General features: G+C 39.5%; 1 protein-coding gene and 1 long non-coding RNA gene across 5 annotated transcripts in view; one reads left to right on the plus strand and one right to left on the minus strand.

Moving 5' to 3' along the window:
* Positions 1-15,674, plus strand: part of itga7 (integrin, alpha 7) — a 22,830-nt gene extending 7,156 nt beyond the window's left edge. For 2 of the 3 annotated variants that reach the window (XM_010781959.1, XM_010781958.1), the window contains exons 3-21: positions 4,489-4,685; positions 4,977-5,065; positions 5,274-5,401; positions 5,657-5,752; positions 5,896-5,957; positions 6,218-6,387; positions 6,733-6,882; positions 7,547-7,662; positions 8,288-8,474; positions 8,570-8,644; positions 8,940-9,019; positions 9,181-9,258; positions 9,582-9,684; positions 9,778-9,993; positions 10,479-10,595; positions 10,691-10,804; positions 11,346-11,444; positions 12,525-12,650; positions 13,989-15,674. In XM_010781959.1, the coding sequence (XP_010780261.1) occupies positions 4,489-4,685; positions 4,977-5,065; positions 5,274-5,401; positions 5,657-5,752; positions 5,896-5,957; positions 6,218-6,387; positions 6,733-6,882; positions 7,547-7,662; positions 8,288-8,474; positions 8,570-8,644; positions 8,940-9,019; positions 9,181-9,258; positions 9,582-9,684; positions 9,778-9,993; positions 10,479-10,595; positions 10,691-10,804; positions 11,346-11,444; positions 12,525-12,650; positions 13,989-14,144 (2,359 nt within the window). In that variant the 3' untranslated portion in view covers positions 14,145-15,674. Of the gene's footprint in view, positions 1-4,488; positions 4,686-4,976; positions 5,066-5,273; positions 5,402-5,656; positions 5,753-5,895; positions 5,958-6,217; positions 6,388-6,732; positions 6,883-7,546; positions 7,663-8,287; positions 8,475-8,569; positions 8,645-8,939; positions 9,020-9,180; positions 9,259-9,581; positions 9,685-9,777; positions 9,994-10,478; positions 10,596-10,690; positions 10,805-11,345; positions 11,445-12,524; positions 12,651-13,048; positions 13,215-13,988 lie in introns of all 3 variants that reach the window. The other variant, XM_010781957.1, reaches the window with a different exon arrangement.
* Positions 10,502-12,372, minus strand: LOC104954763 (uncharacterized). Of its 2 annotated transcripts, XR_799378.1 has the most exons (4): positions 12,334-12,363; positions 10,906-11,031; positions 10,679-10,794; positions 10,502-10,592 (listed from the first exon to the last, which is right to left on the minus strand). It is a non-coding gene; the product is annotated as an uncharacterized lncRNA (long non-coding RNA). The 2 variants fall into 2 exon arrangements; XR_799379.1 differs by lacking the exon at positions 10,906-11,031 and having other exon boundaries at positions 12,334-12,372.
* Positions 15,675-16,202: the final 528 nt, after the last annotated feature.

The raw sequence follows: 16,202 nt of genomic DNA on the forward strand, positions 1-16,202 counted from the left end.
AAATCACAACAATAGAGTAGGATGTAGGATTACATAGAAAGAGTGAGAGATTATCTCGCTCAATAACTAGATATCGAACACGGTTTGAGGTGTGTAGCGCAGGGATAGACAAGAGAGAGCAGGATGATGACATGATATGTCAAAAGGTACTCAGCAAACAGGAGGAGAGAGAGGACCAAAGAGTAGAAGAAACTCGCGCGAGGGAGAGTCGGCAGCTTGAGGAGTTACATTTATGAACCATACAATGAACGGCGATGCCGTGTTTAGGGCATGTAGAAAAGTTAAGTAATGTACAGAGGACTATCTCTCAAAGAACAACACAACAAACACAAAGAAAACAACCAAGAAAAAAAAGACAGACAACAAAAAACACAAAAAAAACACACAAACGTTGGATTAAGACTTAAAAAAACGCACCCTTTCAGATAGATATTATAGATAAACTCCATCAGCATACAGAGCGTACTACATACACTCATGCAGTTCATATGATAGGTCCTCATACTTATGCATGATACATAACTCAGCTTCCATTCAGCATAGAATGTACACAGCTCTGCGATAGAAACACCAGCTACCAGATACAGACATATATATACATTCACATTCACTTTATCACTCATTATAGATGAAATGCTCACATAGTACTCTGAGTTTCATATCCTTCAGACATGTCTTATATTCGCTGGTGAAATAGATGATAATAGAGATACAGTTGAAGGGCTAATCGCTTTGCCGTCCGTCACTCAACCATCCACTCTATAAGCTAATTTGATATCAGCAAGAGCCTCTTCAACATCTATGACTTGACAGCAAAATCCCTTTATTATAGGAGAGCATTACTGGCCCTTTGCGCATGGGGAATGGTGTGGTCCAGACAGACACATTGGTGATCGTCACAGAGATAGACAGCTGATTGATAAATATCAGAGCGTCATCAAGAGATGTCTGCTTATGAGAGATCCTGGTCTCCACATATACACATAGATACAAGTATATACGCATGGGACTTTTATTAGTGGGGACAGTTATATAAAACAGACATTAAAACTGTTAACAGCATCACACTGTTTCTACGCACAAAACGTTTAATTATTCCGACCTACTTATTGTTGCCGGCGCTTCTTCTCCAACCGCATTGCAATACGCAGAACTACATAGTTACAACATACGAAACAACAGAGAGATCGGAAGACGCATAGAGCTAATTACTATATTATATACATCATCTCATAAACATAATATCATAATTCCAGAGATACATCCATAATACAACTCACTTTTATAAACCATTGAATGTCAAATGGAGAAATTCTTTAACTTCAACAAATCTTCATGCGACTTCAACTGCTAACTGTTCATTCATACTTTCACTCAGAAACCTCATTCTAACTTTAAAATGTTACACATCCTTCTGACATTATTCGAGTAAAACAACTTTTAAATCTGATTCTTACTTTTAGAGATATTAAACATTGTTCAGACCTTGTTTTAGAGGTTTTCTTCAGATTTTAACATTAACTAGAGTGCGTGATGTCACAGCTCTCTAGCTGTAGAACATCTTGAAATTTGCCTTCATATATTTTTTTAAAACGGCCATAATTCCCAAACCCTACATTCCTGAGACATAATTTATCATAACAAACGTAGGAAAACATCTCATAGCTTGAAAAATGACAAATAATTAAGTAAAATAATTAAACAAAATGCCTCTTGAGGGCATGAAGTGAAAACAACTTTCAACATTCCTCCATTAAACCCCATTGTAATTTCAGGCAGATACTTCCTCACGGTAGCAGCCGCACACCTTTAGTTAAACTGCCAAAAAGGCCACATTATTAACCCGAAAGTACACAAAAATTACACTTCAGATACTCAACTTCCTTGACATGCTTCACGTTTTGAAATTTCACAGATATCTGTTACGGTTCTAACACAAAACTTTCACATGTAAGAGGTTCATCTCTCATTCAGAACAATGAAGCCTTTGAAGTCTAGACACCTCGTTAGCTCAAATATAAACACCTGTGTAATGGAACACGATGATGTCATCGCTCCAACTGACATGCCCAGAGCAGCAGACTTCAGATAGCAGTTTGCTAACAGTCCAGCCGTGAAGACATCTACGGGACAGTTTGGAGATTTCTTCAAATGCCGTTGCCATGGCAAAACAATGCTCGCCATGAAACATGGCTTTCTCAAAACTTCACTGAAACTGCTCCAAACGCCCCAAAACTTCACATGTTTGGTAAGGATGCAAACATCAATGCATCTAAGCATATTATGGGGTGTCATCAAATGCCATTGCCATGGCGACGGACCACTCGCCATGAAACACGATGTGGCTGTAAGTCCCATCGACACGGTCCAATCGTCCCCCAATCTTCACTTGTATATCACCGGTCCATGCCTCAACAGCTCTACGCCAAATTTGAGATCTCACCATATGCCGTTTCCATGGAAACGCATCCCTCGCCATAAAACATGATGTCGCTATAACTCCTATGCAAATGTTCAAAAAGTGCTCAAACTTCACAAGTGTGCTAACAGTCCAGCCGTGAAGACATCTACGGGACAGTTTTGAGATTTCTTCAAATGCCGTTGCCATGGCAACACAATGCTCGCCTTGAAACACGGTTTTCTCATAACTTCAGTGAAAATACTCCAAACAGCCCAAAACTTCACAGGTTTGGTAACAATGCAGCCATCAACGCATCTAAGCGTACTATGAGGTGTCATCAAATGCCGTTGCCATGGCGACAGATCATTCGCCATCAAGTTAGTTCAGAAGTTTGCGGTTCAAATATTCTGCTGCTATTCCAAGCCTTTTCACTTTCTTTTCTTCTCTCATCACACATTCAAGCCCCCAGTGTTCATGTATCATTTCAATCTAAATTATTCACTTTTATTCTTACACATTACATTTCAACAGTTTAGCGTCAGATTTTCAGCATAAAGCATTCCCACTAGCAATTTCTTCAGGAATTGCATTCTCTAGTTCAGTGGTCGCCAACCAGTCGATCGCGATCGACCGGTCGATAGTGAGTGTGGTGCGGGTAGATCACGGACCGTTAAAAAAAAAAGTAATAAAAGAAAGAAAAATTAAATTAAAATAATAATGTTTGAAAAATACGTTTTTAGATGTAAACCTATCATCCACCACCCCGTTAGCAGGTGCCACTTGATTGACATATATTTGAGACACCTCAATAATATAATACATTAACCGTGCTTTACTTGAACCTCATCATGAGTCATGACACAAGAGAGGACGGCAGGCCTGCAATTTCCCGTGTTCAGTGAATGCAACAGAGGCAAGTCACCAGACCAATCAGAGAGTTGCATGGAAATACACGTGTGCTTGTGTCATTCAAGCTCGGCTCTGTGTGTGTGTGGCAATAGCGCATTTAGTGAGGGAGAGAGAGATAGAGGGGGAGAGAGGGGCCGCTGCTAGCGGGGACAGTGATGTTAGCATCTGGTTAGCTAGCTGCACTAACGGACATAAGGAGCTGTCTCCACAACAAGCTGGAGGAGAGTCCTCCCCTGTCAGACTGTGGGGCTCAGGTGAGCTAAAGGACTCTGAGTGTTTAGAACGGTTTTGCCACAAATTATTCAAAAGATTATTTCCGTGTTACACCTTCATATGATCATTATAGTTATACAAACAATAAGAGAATACATGAAAAACAGGTATGAAATACTATATGGCAGTAAAACAAGAATACAGTTTAAAGAGTGATTTGTAAAATATCCATAAAGAAAAAGAAAATCTGTTTACAGTTCTGTTTCATCTGGGTGTTGAGAGATGTATCCATAGATCTCTTCATGTTGCTCTCAAAGTGCACCAGATTGATGCTTTCAATTTCAATATTTAAAAAAAAATCTTCCCGGGGTAGCATCCCCCCGGACCCCCCTAGAGGAGGTGAGGACCCCCCTAGAGGAGGTGAGGTCTGCCACCCACACAAAAAATAGCACTTTACCCCTGCCCTATATGCCTTGAGCTGATTATGGAGCCTTCATTGTAACAGTAATTCAGATGCAATTAGCCTATATAAAAGGCCTCAAATTGGAAGCACTGTCTGGGCCGTCTTTTTCACTCAATTCTGCAATAGGTAGATCTCGCCTTTCACCTAGGCCGAGGTCGGTGATCTTGGGCTTAAAAAGGTTGGTGACCACTGCTCTAGTTGAATCTACTGTATGACAATTCATCATATTTTAAAGGTTATTGTAAATGTATATGTACTGTAAAATATTAATCTAAATGTAACAAGCAACCATACAGCTGTGAAATAAATGTAGTGGGGAGGAAAGTACAACATTTGCACTTGTAAATGTGGTGGAGCAGAAGTATAAAGTTGCAAGAAATTAGATATACATGTAAAGTACAAGTACCTTCAAATAGTACTTTTGGTTTTGGATAAGAGGTTTTCTTGGCTTCTAAGAACTCAAATTAAAAGACATCTTCTGACTCTCTGTTTCTGTTCCTAGCTGGACAGACCTGATTGTTGGAGCTCCTAACTTCTTTGACCGTAAGGCAGAGATTGGAGGGGCTGTGTACGTGTACCTGAACCCCTTCGGTCACTGGGACGATCATTCCCGACCCATCCGTCTCAACGGGACCTACGACTCCATGTTTGGAATTGTAGTCAGCAACATCGGTGATCTGGACCAGGATGGGTACGGAGGTGAGAACAACCCAAAATCCCATACACTGATAAAGTATGTAAGAGTTTGACATTAAATATGTATATTAAAAAAGAACTACGACATTTAAGTCAGAAAAAAAACATGCACAAGTTACTGCTGCCACTGCTGTGGGTTATAGTTTAGCTCAGTTTCACATATAATATAATAAAAGAAAGAAGTGTCCCTTCTTTCCCACTTTTCATACTGTGTTGGTTTTAAACTACTCAGCTGTAAACTGTAGCTAACTAAATGAATGTTTGTTTTTAACAATGATTTCCATATCTGTTCAGATATTGCTGTTGGGGCCCCGTTTGATGGAGATGGCAAAGTGTTCATCTACAGAGGTTCAGATGCTGGAATTGAAACAAAGCCAGCTCAGGTGAGTTCTAGACAGTTTAGGAATGAACCAAGAGATTGAAAGTTAATATAAACTGAAAAATATAAAAGAAATAGTGCAGTATACATTTAGAATAAGTGAATACAAGAGGGACAGTACCAATTTTCCATCATTGTATGATGGACATGGTTTATTTATTAGTTTTTAAATCTTCAACTATGATGAATGATCTTCTTTTTTGTACCATCAGGTGCTGGATGGTCGTGACTTTGATGTGAGACGATTTGGATACTCCATCTCAGGGGGTTTGGATATTGACAGTAACCACTACCCAGATATCGCTGTGGGCTCTCTTAATGACTCAGTGGTTCTCTTCAGGTGAGATTTATTTAGAAAAACAGAACAAGATACTTTACTTGGTATGCATTTGAAATATAAAAGCTCAATGTTAAATATCCTATTGTTGATAAATCGCATCAATTCCAAATCAAAGCAGACACTCAAGAAGCACACAAAATAAAAGCTCTATCATAAATCTTGCATGTTTACTTGCAGCTTTCTTCACAATGAAACCACAATTAAGTCATAATGTGTTCTACCTGACACACTCTTGTGTTTTTGGTCTATCCCAAGGTCTCGCCCAGTCATCCATGTGCTCCGAGAAGTATCTATCGACCCTCAGTACATTGATCTGGAGCAGCGTAACTGCAAAGGCCGAGAGGGAGCCTGGTAAGCGCTTATATTGGGACACATTCTTCTTTTGAATTATGTTTTTCTCTATGATTTAATGGATCATCTCAATCATATGTAGTGGTTAAACTACTGTATAACAGATATACATATTTAAGCTTTCCACTGTCTGCCTTTTTTAGCGTGGAGGTCAAGGCCTGCTTCACCTTCACAGCCCACCCAGAACACTACTCCCCGCACATAAGTAAGTCACTCCTCGCTTTCCAAGACCATTTTTGTTCGTCACTTAAGTGGGACGGAAGTGATTTCTATTTACAGTGAAAAGCAACCTTATCTTTGGAGTAACATTAGACTTTATTTTTGATACAAATCACAGCTGTGTAATACTGTATTCCCTCTGATGGGGCTTCATCTATGTTTTGTCCCTGGTGGGCTCTTTAACAGCTCTATGTGTGTGTCCTGACATTTTTTCCTTCTCTCTTGTTGTTTTTTACTCCCATCCAGCCCTGGTGGTGCACTTTGAAGCTGACACCGAGCGCAGGAAGTTAGGCCTCCCACACCGTGTTAACTTCCTGGGACGCAGTTCCCTGGAGCCGGAGTATACTCAGACAGAAGAGGTGGAGCTCCATCGGCAGCGACACCCTGTGTGCACCACTGCTACCTTCCAGCTCGATGTCAGTAACTTAGATGTGTTTGTGTTGTCCAGATACAATTCATCAACCACAGCTGTTGTGGTAGTGTAATAAGGGATTTGTACTTAGTTTGAGTTATTTGTTAACAATTGCAGGTGGTTTTTCATCTTCGTTTTTGCATTCAAAAGTGGTGGAAACATAATACTTAATACAAATGGTAAAAGTATATTGCGTGTTTTTAACATTCTACCATTTTTACTGAATTTAATTTACATTCAATATTTTTACTATAAAGTTAAATTGCTATATCTCCACTCTTTCACACCATAAACAAACTCTTTGACCAAATATTTTTGTTAAATTTGGTTCAAATCTCTGTCCATGCAGGATAACATCCTTGACAAACTGCGCCCCATCTCATTGGCGATGACCCACGAGATCAAGTCTGTGCCCCCCCGCAGACATTCGGGTGCCAAGAAGCTGGAGAAGCTGGCGCCTGTTCTGAGTGTTTCCCCGTCCAATACGCTGCACTCTGAGGTCTGTAACAAAAGAAAGCTCAAGTATTTTACTGTCTTGATTCATTTTAATGGGCCACACTTGCATGTAGATTAGATTATACAGAAATGAAAAACTTCCTATCAACGGTTTGATTCTTATGTAAGTCAACTTGTCATGGCTTATGAAAGTCTCAAATATTACATATAAACAAACCTAGCTGACAATTTCTGTTTAGAACATTAACATTGATAGACATGCAGAATTAAAGAATTTTGAAGACATGTATTGCTTCATTTGTTTTCGTTGTTCTCCTTTTAACCACCACGTGTCTGCTGCTTAATAGAGATGTTATGCATTATGATTAAAATGTGTAATGCAACTAGGGCTGCAAGCGGTTAACATTTACAAAAATAAAATTTCTTCTCAATCACTTACTTTGTTTCTTAAAGTTAAAGGTAACAACTTTAAGTGTCTTGTTCTATCCAATATTTGGAAACCAAAATAAATTAAATACACTTTGTATATGTATTATTGGCTCCATGTTTAGCTTTAAATGCAATCAAAATGTTTTGTATAATGCAACATTTCAGTATTTACCATTCTACAAAAATGTAATCTTGTTTTAACAAGCTGACAGTAGACGAAGATTGTGTTTTGAGATTTAAAAAAACTTCTTCACGTCTTCCTCTTTTACCGTCTGAAGGTGAACTTCCTGCGAGAAGGATGCGGCAGCGACAAGATCTGCCAGAGCAACCTGAAGCTGAGCTACCAGTTTGGAACAAGACCCCTGACCTCCGACCTCTTCACCCCACTGCCAAAGTAAGTGTCTGCTCAGCCCACTCTGTGTGGGCTAGACTGTTGCCTAGGGACACCAACATAAACGTTCATGTGTGTCTGTTTTTATAATGTGTGTACAGATTGTTTTAGTGTTGAACGAGCATCAACCAGAAACATTTGCTCGATGCCTTTCAATACTGACATCTTATCTTACCGTATAATGGATGTTATCCTGGCGTTCACTGGATTCTAAATGTCATGTTTTTATATTTATCTTTTGGTACAGGATAATATTAAGGAACGTTATCTTTAAAGGATTTATCAATTTATATGGTTGGCTTTATACTAAGCCCTATTATTTCAATTTCAATCCTTTAAGACACTTAAAGGGTGCTATGTCCCTTTGATCATACCGTCATTTAAAATCACTTTCAAAAAGATATATTTTTTAAAACTAGCTTTAAGTGTTTGTGAAGAGAGTCTTGAAAAGAGGAATTTAACGAATGATATGCCCAAAAGTTTGACTTATTATAAGGTGGGGCATATATTTTTTATCCAACTCATAAAGGAGACGATCATGTTAGATTACTTCAAAGTGCAATGATGTTGTTTTTTCCTTTTTTCTCTAGAAAACCATTAATTTATTTCCCCCTCTCTCCTCATGTAGAGATGACGATGAAGTGCAGGTGTTCTCGCTGTCGGACCATCGGCTGGTGGTGCTGGAGATCACTGTCACCAACACGCCCTCTGACCCTCAGCACACCGAGGAGGACGGAGACGACGCCCACGCCGCTCAGCTGCTCATCTCCCTCCCCAACACTCTGTCTTATGCCGGCTCAAGGATCCCACCACAGGTATCTGCTCTATTAAGAACAATCTTTTTTTACCAAGAATGTTTGGATATCTGTTTTTAATGATAGCATTTTTTTGATATGCTATCTGTCTCTAGATTAGATGCCAGGCAAACCAGAATGGCTCCCAAGTCGAATGTGACCTCGGAAACCCTGTGAAACGCGACACTAAGGTACGAAAACAAAATAGTGTGAATTCAGACACGTAGCCCTTTGCTTCTTGTTGTCACCTGTCTCTAACCCATTCAACTCCAAATTACCAATGTGTAATAAAAACAAAAGTGCAAAAACTTTGGGGAAATGGGGAGAAATCAGGACAAAAATATGTAACTTGTGGTGGAAAAATATATACAGTATATGTTTTCAGATAATTTCATATATTTTCAGATTTTTATAATTTCAGCATTAAGAGAAATTATGTGTTGTTATTTTCACATATCATTTATATTTCATTTGTTGCTATTTCAGCTTAAATTCTCCATCAATTTGAGCACATCAAACATTACAATTGAGACCACTGAGTTGACAGCAGATCTCGCTTTGACAACGTAAGTCCTCTAAAATGTTCTCTTGAAAACATGATGTATACAGTATGTATGTATTTTCACGACATCAAGCACATCGAGCTCTATATACTGTAAGTGCTAATATTTGACTTGTTCAGGCCAAATAACCCTTTGATGACAGTGTTTGGTTGTTTTGTCCTCAGTATCAGTGAGCAGCCCGATCTGGTACCAGTCACAGCTTTTGCTAGAGTTGTGATAGAGCTCCCTCTGTCTGTCAGTGGGTGAGTGAAACCTTTTTCTTTTTTGTATCTCTGTTAAATCTGTATGAGGCTAGGAAAGGTTGCTATTATACATTTTGCTAAAGTTATGTTATTATGTATCAGCCTTTTACAACTCTTTATAGACGTTATGTGATGTTTACACTTGTATATTCTATATATTGTGTGCATCACATTCCACAACATTTAGCTTGTATCTTTTAGATTCGTTCAGATCTCATCAAAAATGTTAACTGAGGTTTTCGGTGCAATGCATGTATGCTTTATGCAGCTTTGTGAATGTGTGCAGCTGTCTGACCCCTTGATGTGAATGTGTTTTACTGTAGGCTTGCTCGTCCTCACCAGCTGTTCTTCAGCGGGACAGTGAGGGGAGAGAGTGCCATGGCCAGTCTGGAGGACATCGGCAGCCCTGTGGATTTTGAGTTTGTGGTGAGGAACTAGTGTGTGTTATTTTGATTGGCATCAATGCTGAAAGAAGTCCCACATCCTAATATAATCTCTTTTATATATTTTTTACATCAGGTGATTAATACCGGACAAGCTCTGCAGACGCTTGGTTCGGCCTTCCTCAACATCATGTGGCCTTACGAGCTGGCTAATCAGAAATGGCTCCTGTATCCCGCAAGCATGAAGTTTGAGGGTCACCCAGAAACACAGTGCACCTCAACGGGGGCCTTAAATCCTCTGAAGCTACCCATTTCTTCACCTGCAGGACCTCAACAGGCTGTTAATATAAGGGTAAGCAGAGCACAGTTTATTTGACTAATGTGCAAGGAAATCTATACGACACCACCAATTAAGACAGCACAGTCAATCTGCATCCACTTAATGGCCACAGAAGGTGCAGTCGATTGTTTTATTTTGGCTTTTAAATGTGTATTATTGTTAGTTGTATGCCATTAATAAAACTACCATACAATAGAAAAACTCTTTATTTGGTCTACATTCTGGTGTTTCTGACAGCAGAAATTCAAGAATTTGTGCTGAAAATGTGTTGATGTGTTAGATGACAAAAACAATCATTTCCTTACAAAGTATACTGTATACATACCATATTTTGTGGATGCAACTGCATATAAACTAATGTGTCGTTGTCATGACTGAAACATTTTCCTCCTGTGTTACATACAGTACATCGTGTCAATGTCATGTTTAATGCCAAACATGAATCATCAAAGGAGGCTGATTCATCTCTGCTTGTATGTATGTGTCACTTCCACCAGGCTGGGCGAACGCGCCGCTCCCACCCAGAGGAGGAAGGTCCAATGACGACAAAAGGCAGCGTGAGACGAACCACGCCAGCTGTGGCAGCCTCGGAGAGACGGAAGTCGCTCAAACTGGTAAGAGGGAAAGGAAAATATTGCTGCCTACACCTGTCACCAGTTAATTTGAAAAAATAAGTCCTACAGTGCTAAACTGTCACCCCTTTCTCCAGGACTGTCTCTTGGGGTCCGCTCGCTGTGTCCTGCTGCAGTGTCCCCTCCACAGCTTCTCTGGTCAGGCTGTCCTCAAGATCCATGCCAGACTGTGGAACAGCAGCTTTATAGAGGTAAATAAAAAAAACCTGTCCTCTTTACATCTGCACCTCACTGCACATTACTCTCCATCTTAGCTTCATTCCAGCTGTTTGCAACTGCTGCCGGCACTCACGTGTGAAGCGAATGAATGATGACTGCAGCAAGTGCATTTACAGGATGATTAACAACAGCTTTGATGTGAAGGCAGTAGGAAAACTGTGAAGACAGCTGTCAGCTTCGACCACTGAGAAACCGGCAGCTGCTGATACATATTCAGATGATATCGTGACAAGAAAAAAATACTGTACAGTCAACATGGCAGTTTTCTTGTTTAGTCTTTAGCTTATCGCCAAATAAATCAAGATGTCGCCGCAGACTGTATTACTTACTTAAAATGGGTCTTATTTCTAAAGTTTTAGTCAACGTTATATTATACTGTATATCAATGATGGTTCAAACTGAAAGACTAAGTTATAAAACAACAGCATTTCCACTTTCATATGAAGGCATCCTTGCCTGTTTTAATATGATGTGATATAACCTGTAAATTGTATTATTCATCCTGTCTGTCAGGATTTTTCGGCGGTCAGTGCTTTGGAACTGCTGGTCAGAGCCAACATCACTGTGAAGTCCAGCATCAAACACCTGGTCCTCAAGGACGCTTCTGCACAGGTACTTAGCATCAGTTCATAGAGCATTTATCTTTATTTTATTTAAACGTTCTTAATCTATAATCATAACAAATATATGTGAACTAAGGCCTGAGGTGTATATAAATAGGGGAGAGTGGGGTAAGTTGAGCCATTTTTTTGTTATGCTGTCCTCTAAGCAAGGAGAAATGACACATAGTAAAAATGAAAACACACACCTATAATTCAGGATGTCTCCTATCAATGGCAATGATAATAATTAATATTTGATCAAGGGCAGTGAAAATATTACTTCTAAAAAAAAAGTCTTGTGGCTCAATTTGACCCGGGTTAGGGGTAAGTTGATCAAGGTCAGGGGGTAAATTGAACCACTGTTTAAACCTGGGCATACCTACAACAAATCTTAAAGGTAACTATAAACAATAAATATCAAACCAAATACAAGTTTAGTTTTTCAAATATTTTTTATATAAATTTCTATTGAATTGATTTTTTTTTTAACATGTTAAAAGGAAAACTAATCATACAAATGGTGATACAATTTCATACATCTTACCAATCAAACACAGGATAAATTCAACTTTAAATGTAGCTTACAATGAGCTCTTATTATCAACTTGGCCTACTTTCATTCATTTCTCCATTGAAAAACTGGCTCAACTAACCCCAAGGCCCATGGTTCACTTTACCCCATAGCCACCATTTTAGAAAAAATAGCCTAGCATTAAAATTCAGAGTCATGTTTAGCTTAATGATTCACATGGTTTAATACGCTGCCAACACATCAACATATACAATATATGTGTTTAAACCTGGATACTTTTTTTTTGACATGACAGCCGATATAGCTGACATCTAGAAAATGTACTTTGACAAGCAAAAAACGTTTTTTTGTAAACATGTTTACTTACCAGACCACAATGAGTATCTCTCTTTCACAGGCAATGAGAAATGGGTGGAGCTTGCATAATCTCTCACTTGATTACAACTACAGTATAAGGCGTTGCCTAGTTACAGGGGGTGGTTCAACTTACCCCCTTCTCCCCTACTATTTTTCTTTCAATTCTGCATATAAACAATTGCATTCTTCCTTCCTCTCCAGGTTCCAGTAATGATCTACCCTGAGCCGGGTCTTGCTGATCAGTACTGGATCCCCTGGTGGATCATACTCATAGCTGTCCTGGCAGGCATCCTGCTGCTGACTCTGTTAGTCTGCATACTGTGGAAGGTAACACACACACACCTTTTTTGTCCTATGTGTCAAAGTCCTAAACCGATGTGTATATATATTTTTTTTTCTTGATTATATTCACATTCAGCACACACATAAGAGGCCTTTATAGTTTGATTGACTGCACCCCGGTCACTTCACTGTCCCTTCCTTTGTCTTTTTCCTCATATATTTCCATGGTAGTCCAATTATTTCTACCAGCTTTGTTCTGTCCTAATCATTTTATTACTTCCAGCTCACTCTCATCTGTTTCTTTCCTCTTTTGTTTGTCCTCTGTGTGTCATCTCTTTTTGTTTGTGTCTTCTCACTTCAATCTGGGACTCAAATCCCCTTCCTTTTTCATTTCCCATTGTTTCTCATCGGTTTTACTTTCCCTTTGGTGATCTGTTGCCCAGTGTGGCTTCTTCAAGCGCAGTGAGCGGCGCCGGCACTATGACACGGAGTACTACCGCGCCCATTTGGGGGTCCAACCCTCGGAGGCGGAGAAGCAGGCGTCAGAACTATAATATAAAGATATATTTCACTCTGGCCTGCTCTCCCCTCCTCCTCTCCCTCCAAGCGGTAACATATTCACACACAATGGCTGTGTTGTGCACTTTGGTGTGGCTGGTGGTGTTCATTTCAGCGTAAAATATTGACACACATTGGCACAATGAAATTAAACCAAAACTCTTATTGTTTAGCATTGTTTGGTGCCTATGAACACCATCCATCCATCTCTCTGTCAGGGCTTTTCAGATGCCTGCTGTGCTGTGTGTCGTGCCTCTGCTGTTGACCTGGCAGATTAATTAGCTACACCGGTCTATGGAGACTTCTAATTTTGTGATGTGCTTGTCATGCGCTTTTTAATACAGTATATTAACACTCCTGTGTGACATATCATAAAAGTGCCTTATTGTCAGGTGTTAAAGTTTACTTGTCATTAACATCTTCAGGTGTTTTTGTCACAGGAATGTGGGCACTTCTTCTTGATGGCAGCGTGTTTGGGTGTTAGTCACGGACACTAAAGGATGATGCTGAATTTGAAATGTGGAGCATGTTGATGTGCTTTGGGTGCTTTTTTATTAAAATGTCACTTTAACTGCACAAGGGCAGCAGATAATCACTTTTATCTGTTTGAGATGAACTACAAGACTTTAATAGTCTTTAACTAATTACATTTTATACGCCTCATGCATGACATTTGAAGTTAAACAAATGAAATAATTGCAAACAAATGCATGCAATTTGTGTGGAATTTGCAATAACTATATATGACTTAATTTAATTTGTCTTTTCCTTCCGTCCTGTCTCTCTGTCTCTCCCTCCCTGTTTTCCTCTTTCCTCTGCCCACAGTGTGGCTTCTTCCAGCGGGCCCACTACAAAGACAAGTTGCCTCAGTACCACGCGGTGAAGATTCCTCGCGAAGACCGGCCACAGTTCCAGACTGAGAAGTCAGGAGTTGTGCATAAAAAGGAATGGGCCACGCACTGGAGCGACCGGACCTCATAACTCACTTTGAAGCACTGACTGACTGAATTAATTCAAATCACCATGTGTGGCACTCATTCTGTCTTTGCATTGGAACTAACGGACTAAAAATGGTGAACATAGACTGAGATCGTGACATCTTGTGCACTCTGTACTGTGTCAGTACTTGCATACTTATGGCCTGTTGCACTGTGACTGGATCTATACTCTCTGTAGCCCACTGATGGCTGGCCTTGCATAGTCTATTTAATCTGTGCATCTATATCAGTGTGTATAGTTACTACTGCAGGCCAACAACAGTATCAGAACCAGTCTAGCAGCTCCAAATACTAACAGTCTTCAGAAAGAAGGACACATGGACTTCACTGTTTTCCTGAGGACAAAATGAGGACGGAAAATCACAACTCAAAGACATGCATGAATGCACAAACATACAGTATAATATTAGATGCATACAGACACACTGGACATTGTTGATGAAGAAGACACTGCCCGTGACGAAGACTACTTTTTGCCTTAACTACTGTAAGACTGTCGACTAATATGGGCAATGACAAAAATGCTTCTTTTTTTATATAAATGATTTTTGGGGATTTTGTTTAGCACTGGTGGACATTGTAAAAATGTCAGTATGTAAGATATCAGTTAAGTTTTATGTTGCAGAACACTGAATGTGTCTGGGTTTCATTCAAGGAAACGAAATGCATTTTTACGTCATTATAGTTTTTGTTTATGTGTCAGTCAAATGTACTGTACATCAATAGGTTACTGCCTGAGTGAACTTGAATAAGAACAATACAACCTATAACAGCCACGCCCATAGCACTGCAGCCGCATGGAGATCAAATATTTAATGAAAGCAGAGCAATATTTAAAATATGGCCTCAACATTTACACTGTAAGCATTTAAATTCATAAACCAGATTATAAAATGATTATGTGTGAAAACATGGTCTCAAATTACAGCCTATAATGTAAGAGTGAATGAGATACTCTATTATTATAAGGTTTTCAACTACTTCCATTTATTTTTGGACTGAAATGTAAAAATATTTCACCAGAAAACATGATAACCTTTGTATAAATAGTTATGAAACTGCCTAGTTGGATTATATTAACCTGCTTGTTGCGTTGTTCCTGGTACTGTACTCCAGTCACAGCAGCCGGAGTAAGATGGTACATTCATTTCAGTACTGACATTTCTAACTGCGTACAAGTGCCTTGTTGTAAAAGTGGCTGACACCTCTGGATAATAAAAAAATCCCTCTAACATTCAACCAACATGGAGAGAGGAAAGAATATTTCAAGAAGAGCAGGACATGTTGGCAAGGAGCAAGACGAACTTCCTTTGGATCTAATTTGGGTCGATGAAGTGGCTGTAAAGCATGAAGAGTCAGTTTGTTTTTGAAGGTATTGCTGGACAATCTTGTATTAGCTGCATGAAGCTCCTGTTGCTGTTCTGCCCCCCCCCCCTTCCCTATTTTTGGTCATGACAAAGTGTTTTATTTATTTTATGTTTGGCTGCACTGTTTAACATTGTAAATAAAATAAAAAGAAACAAAATAAACCCATCTGATATTGCTTTGTTATTCTCCCACCTTGCATTGTACTGTATCAAAGCATTATCAACCCATCCTCATGAACTGCTCCGCCTGCTTTTTCAATATGTTCACTGAGACCAACTGGACAAAACTCACACACATCACCAACACTGCTGCCAGGTTATTGAAAAGCGCTATATAAATAAAAGTTATTATTATTATTATTATCACCAACACTGCTGCCAGGATAATTGGACTCCCCACACACAACCTCACAATACTTAACAACAGGACCATCTCACGCATCGCATCCACAATAGAACTGGACATCACACATCCACTCATCAGTACCTCACCCCACTGCCATCCGGACGCAGGTACAGAACACTCAGACATAAAAGAGCTCGCTTTGGAAAAAGCTTGGTTCCGGCAGCCATTTCTGCCATAAATAACAGGCCTCGCTAAATGTAACTGCCATGTGTGTCACCATCTGTTGTTGTCGGTGTCATTGTTTGCTGTTTATATATTTCATCTATAC

The sequence above is a fragment of the Notothenia coriiceps genome, unplaced genomic scaffold (assembly GCF_000735185.1).
Source record: "Notothenia coriiceps isolate Sejong01 unplaced genomic scaffold, NC01 NC01_scaffold00023806, whole genome shotgun sequence".
NCBI lineage: Eukaryota > Metazoa > Chordata > Actinopteri > Perciformes > Nototheniidae > Notothenia > Notothenia coriiceps.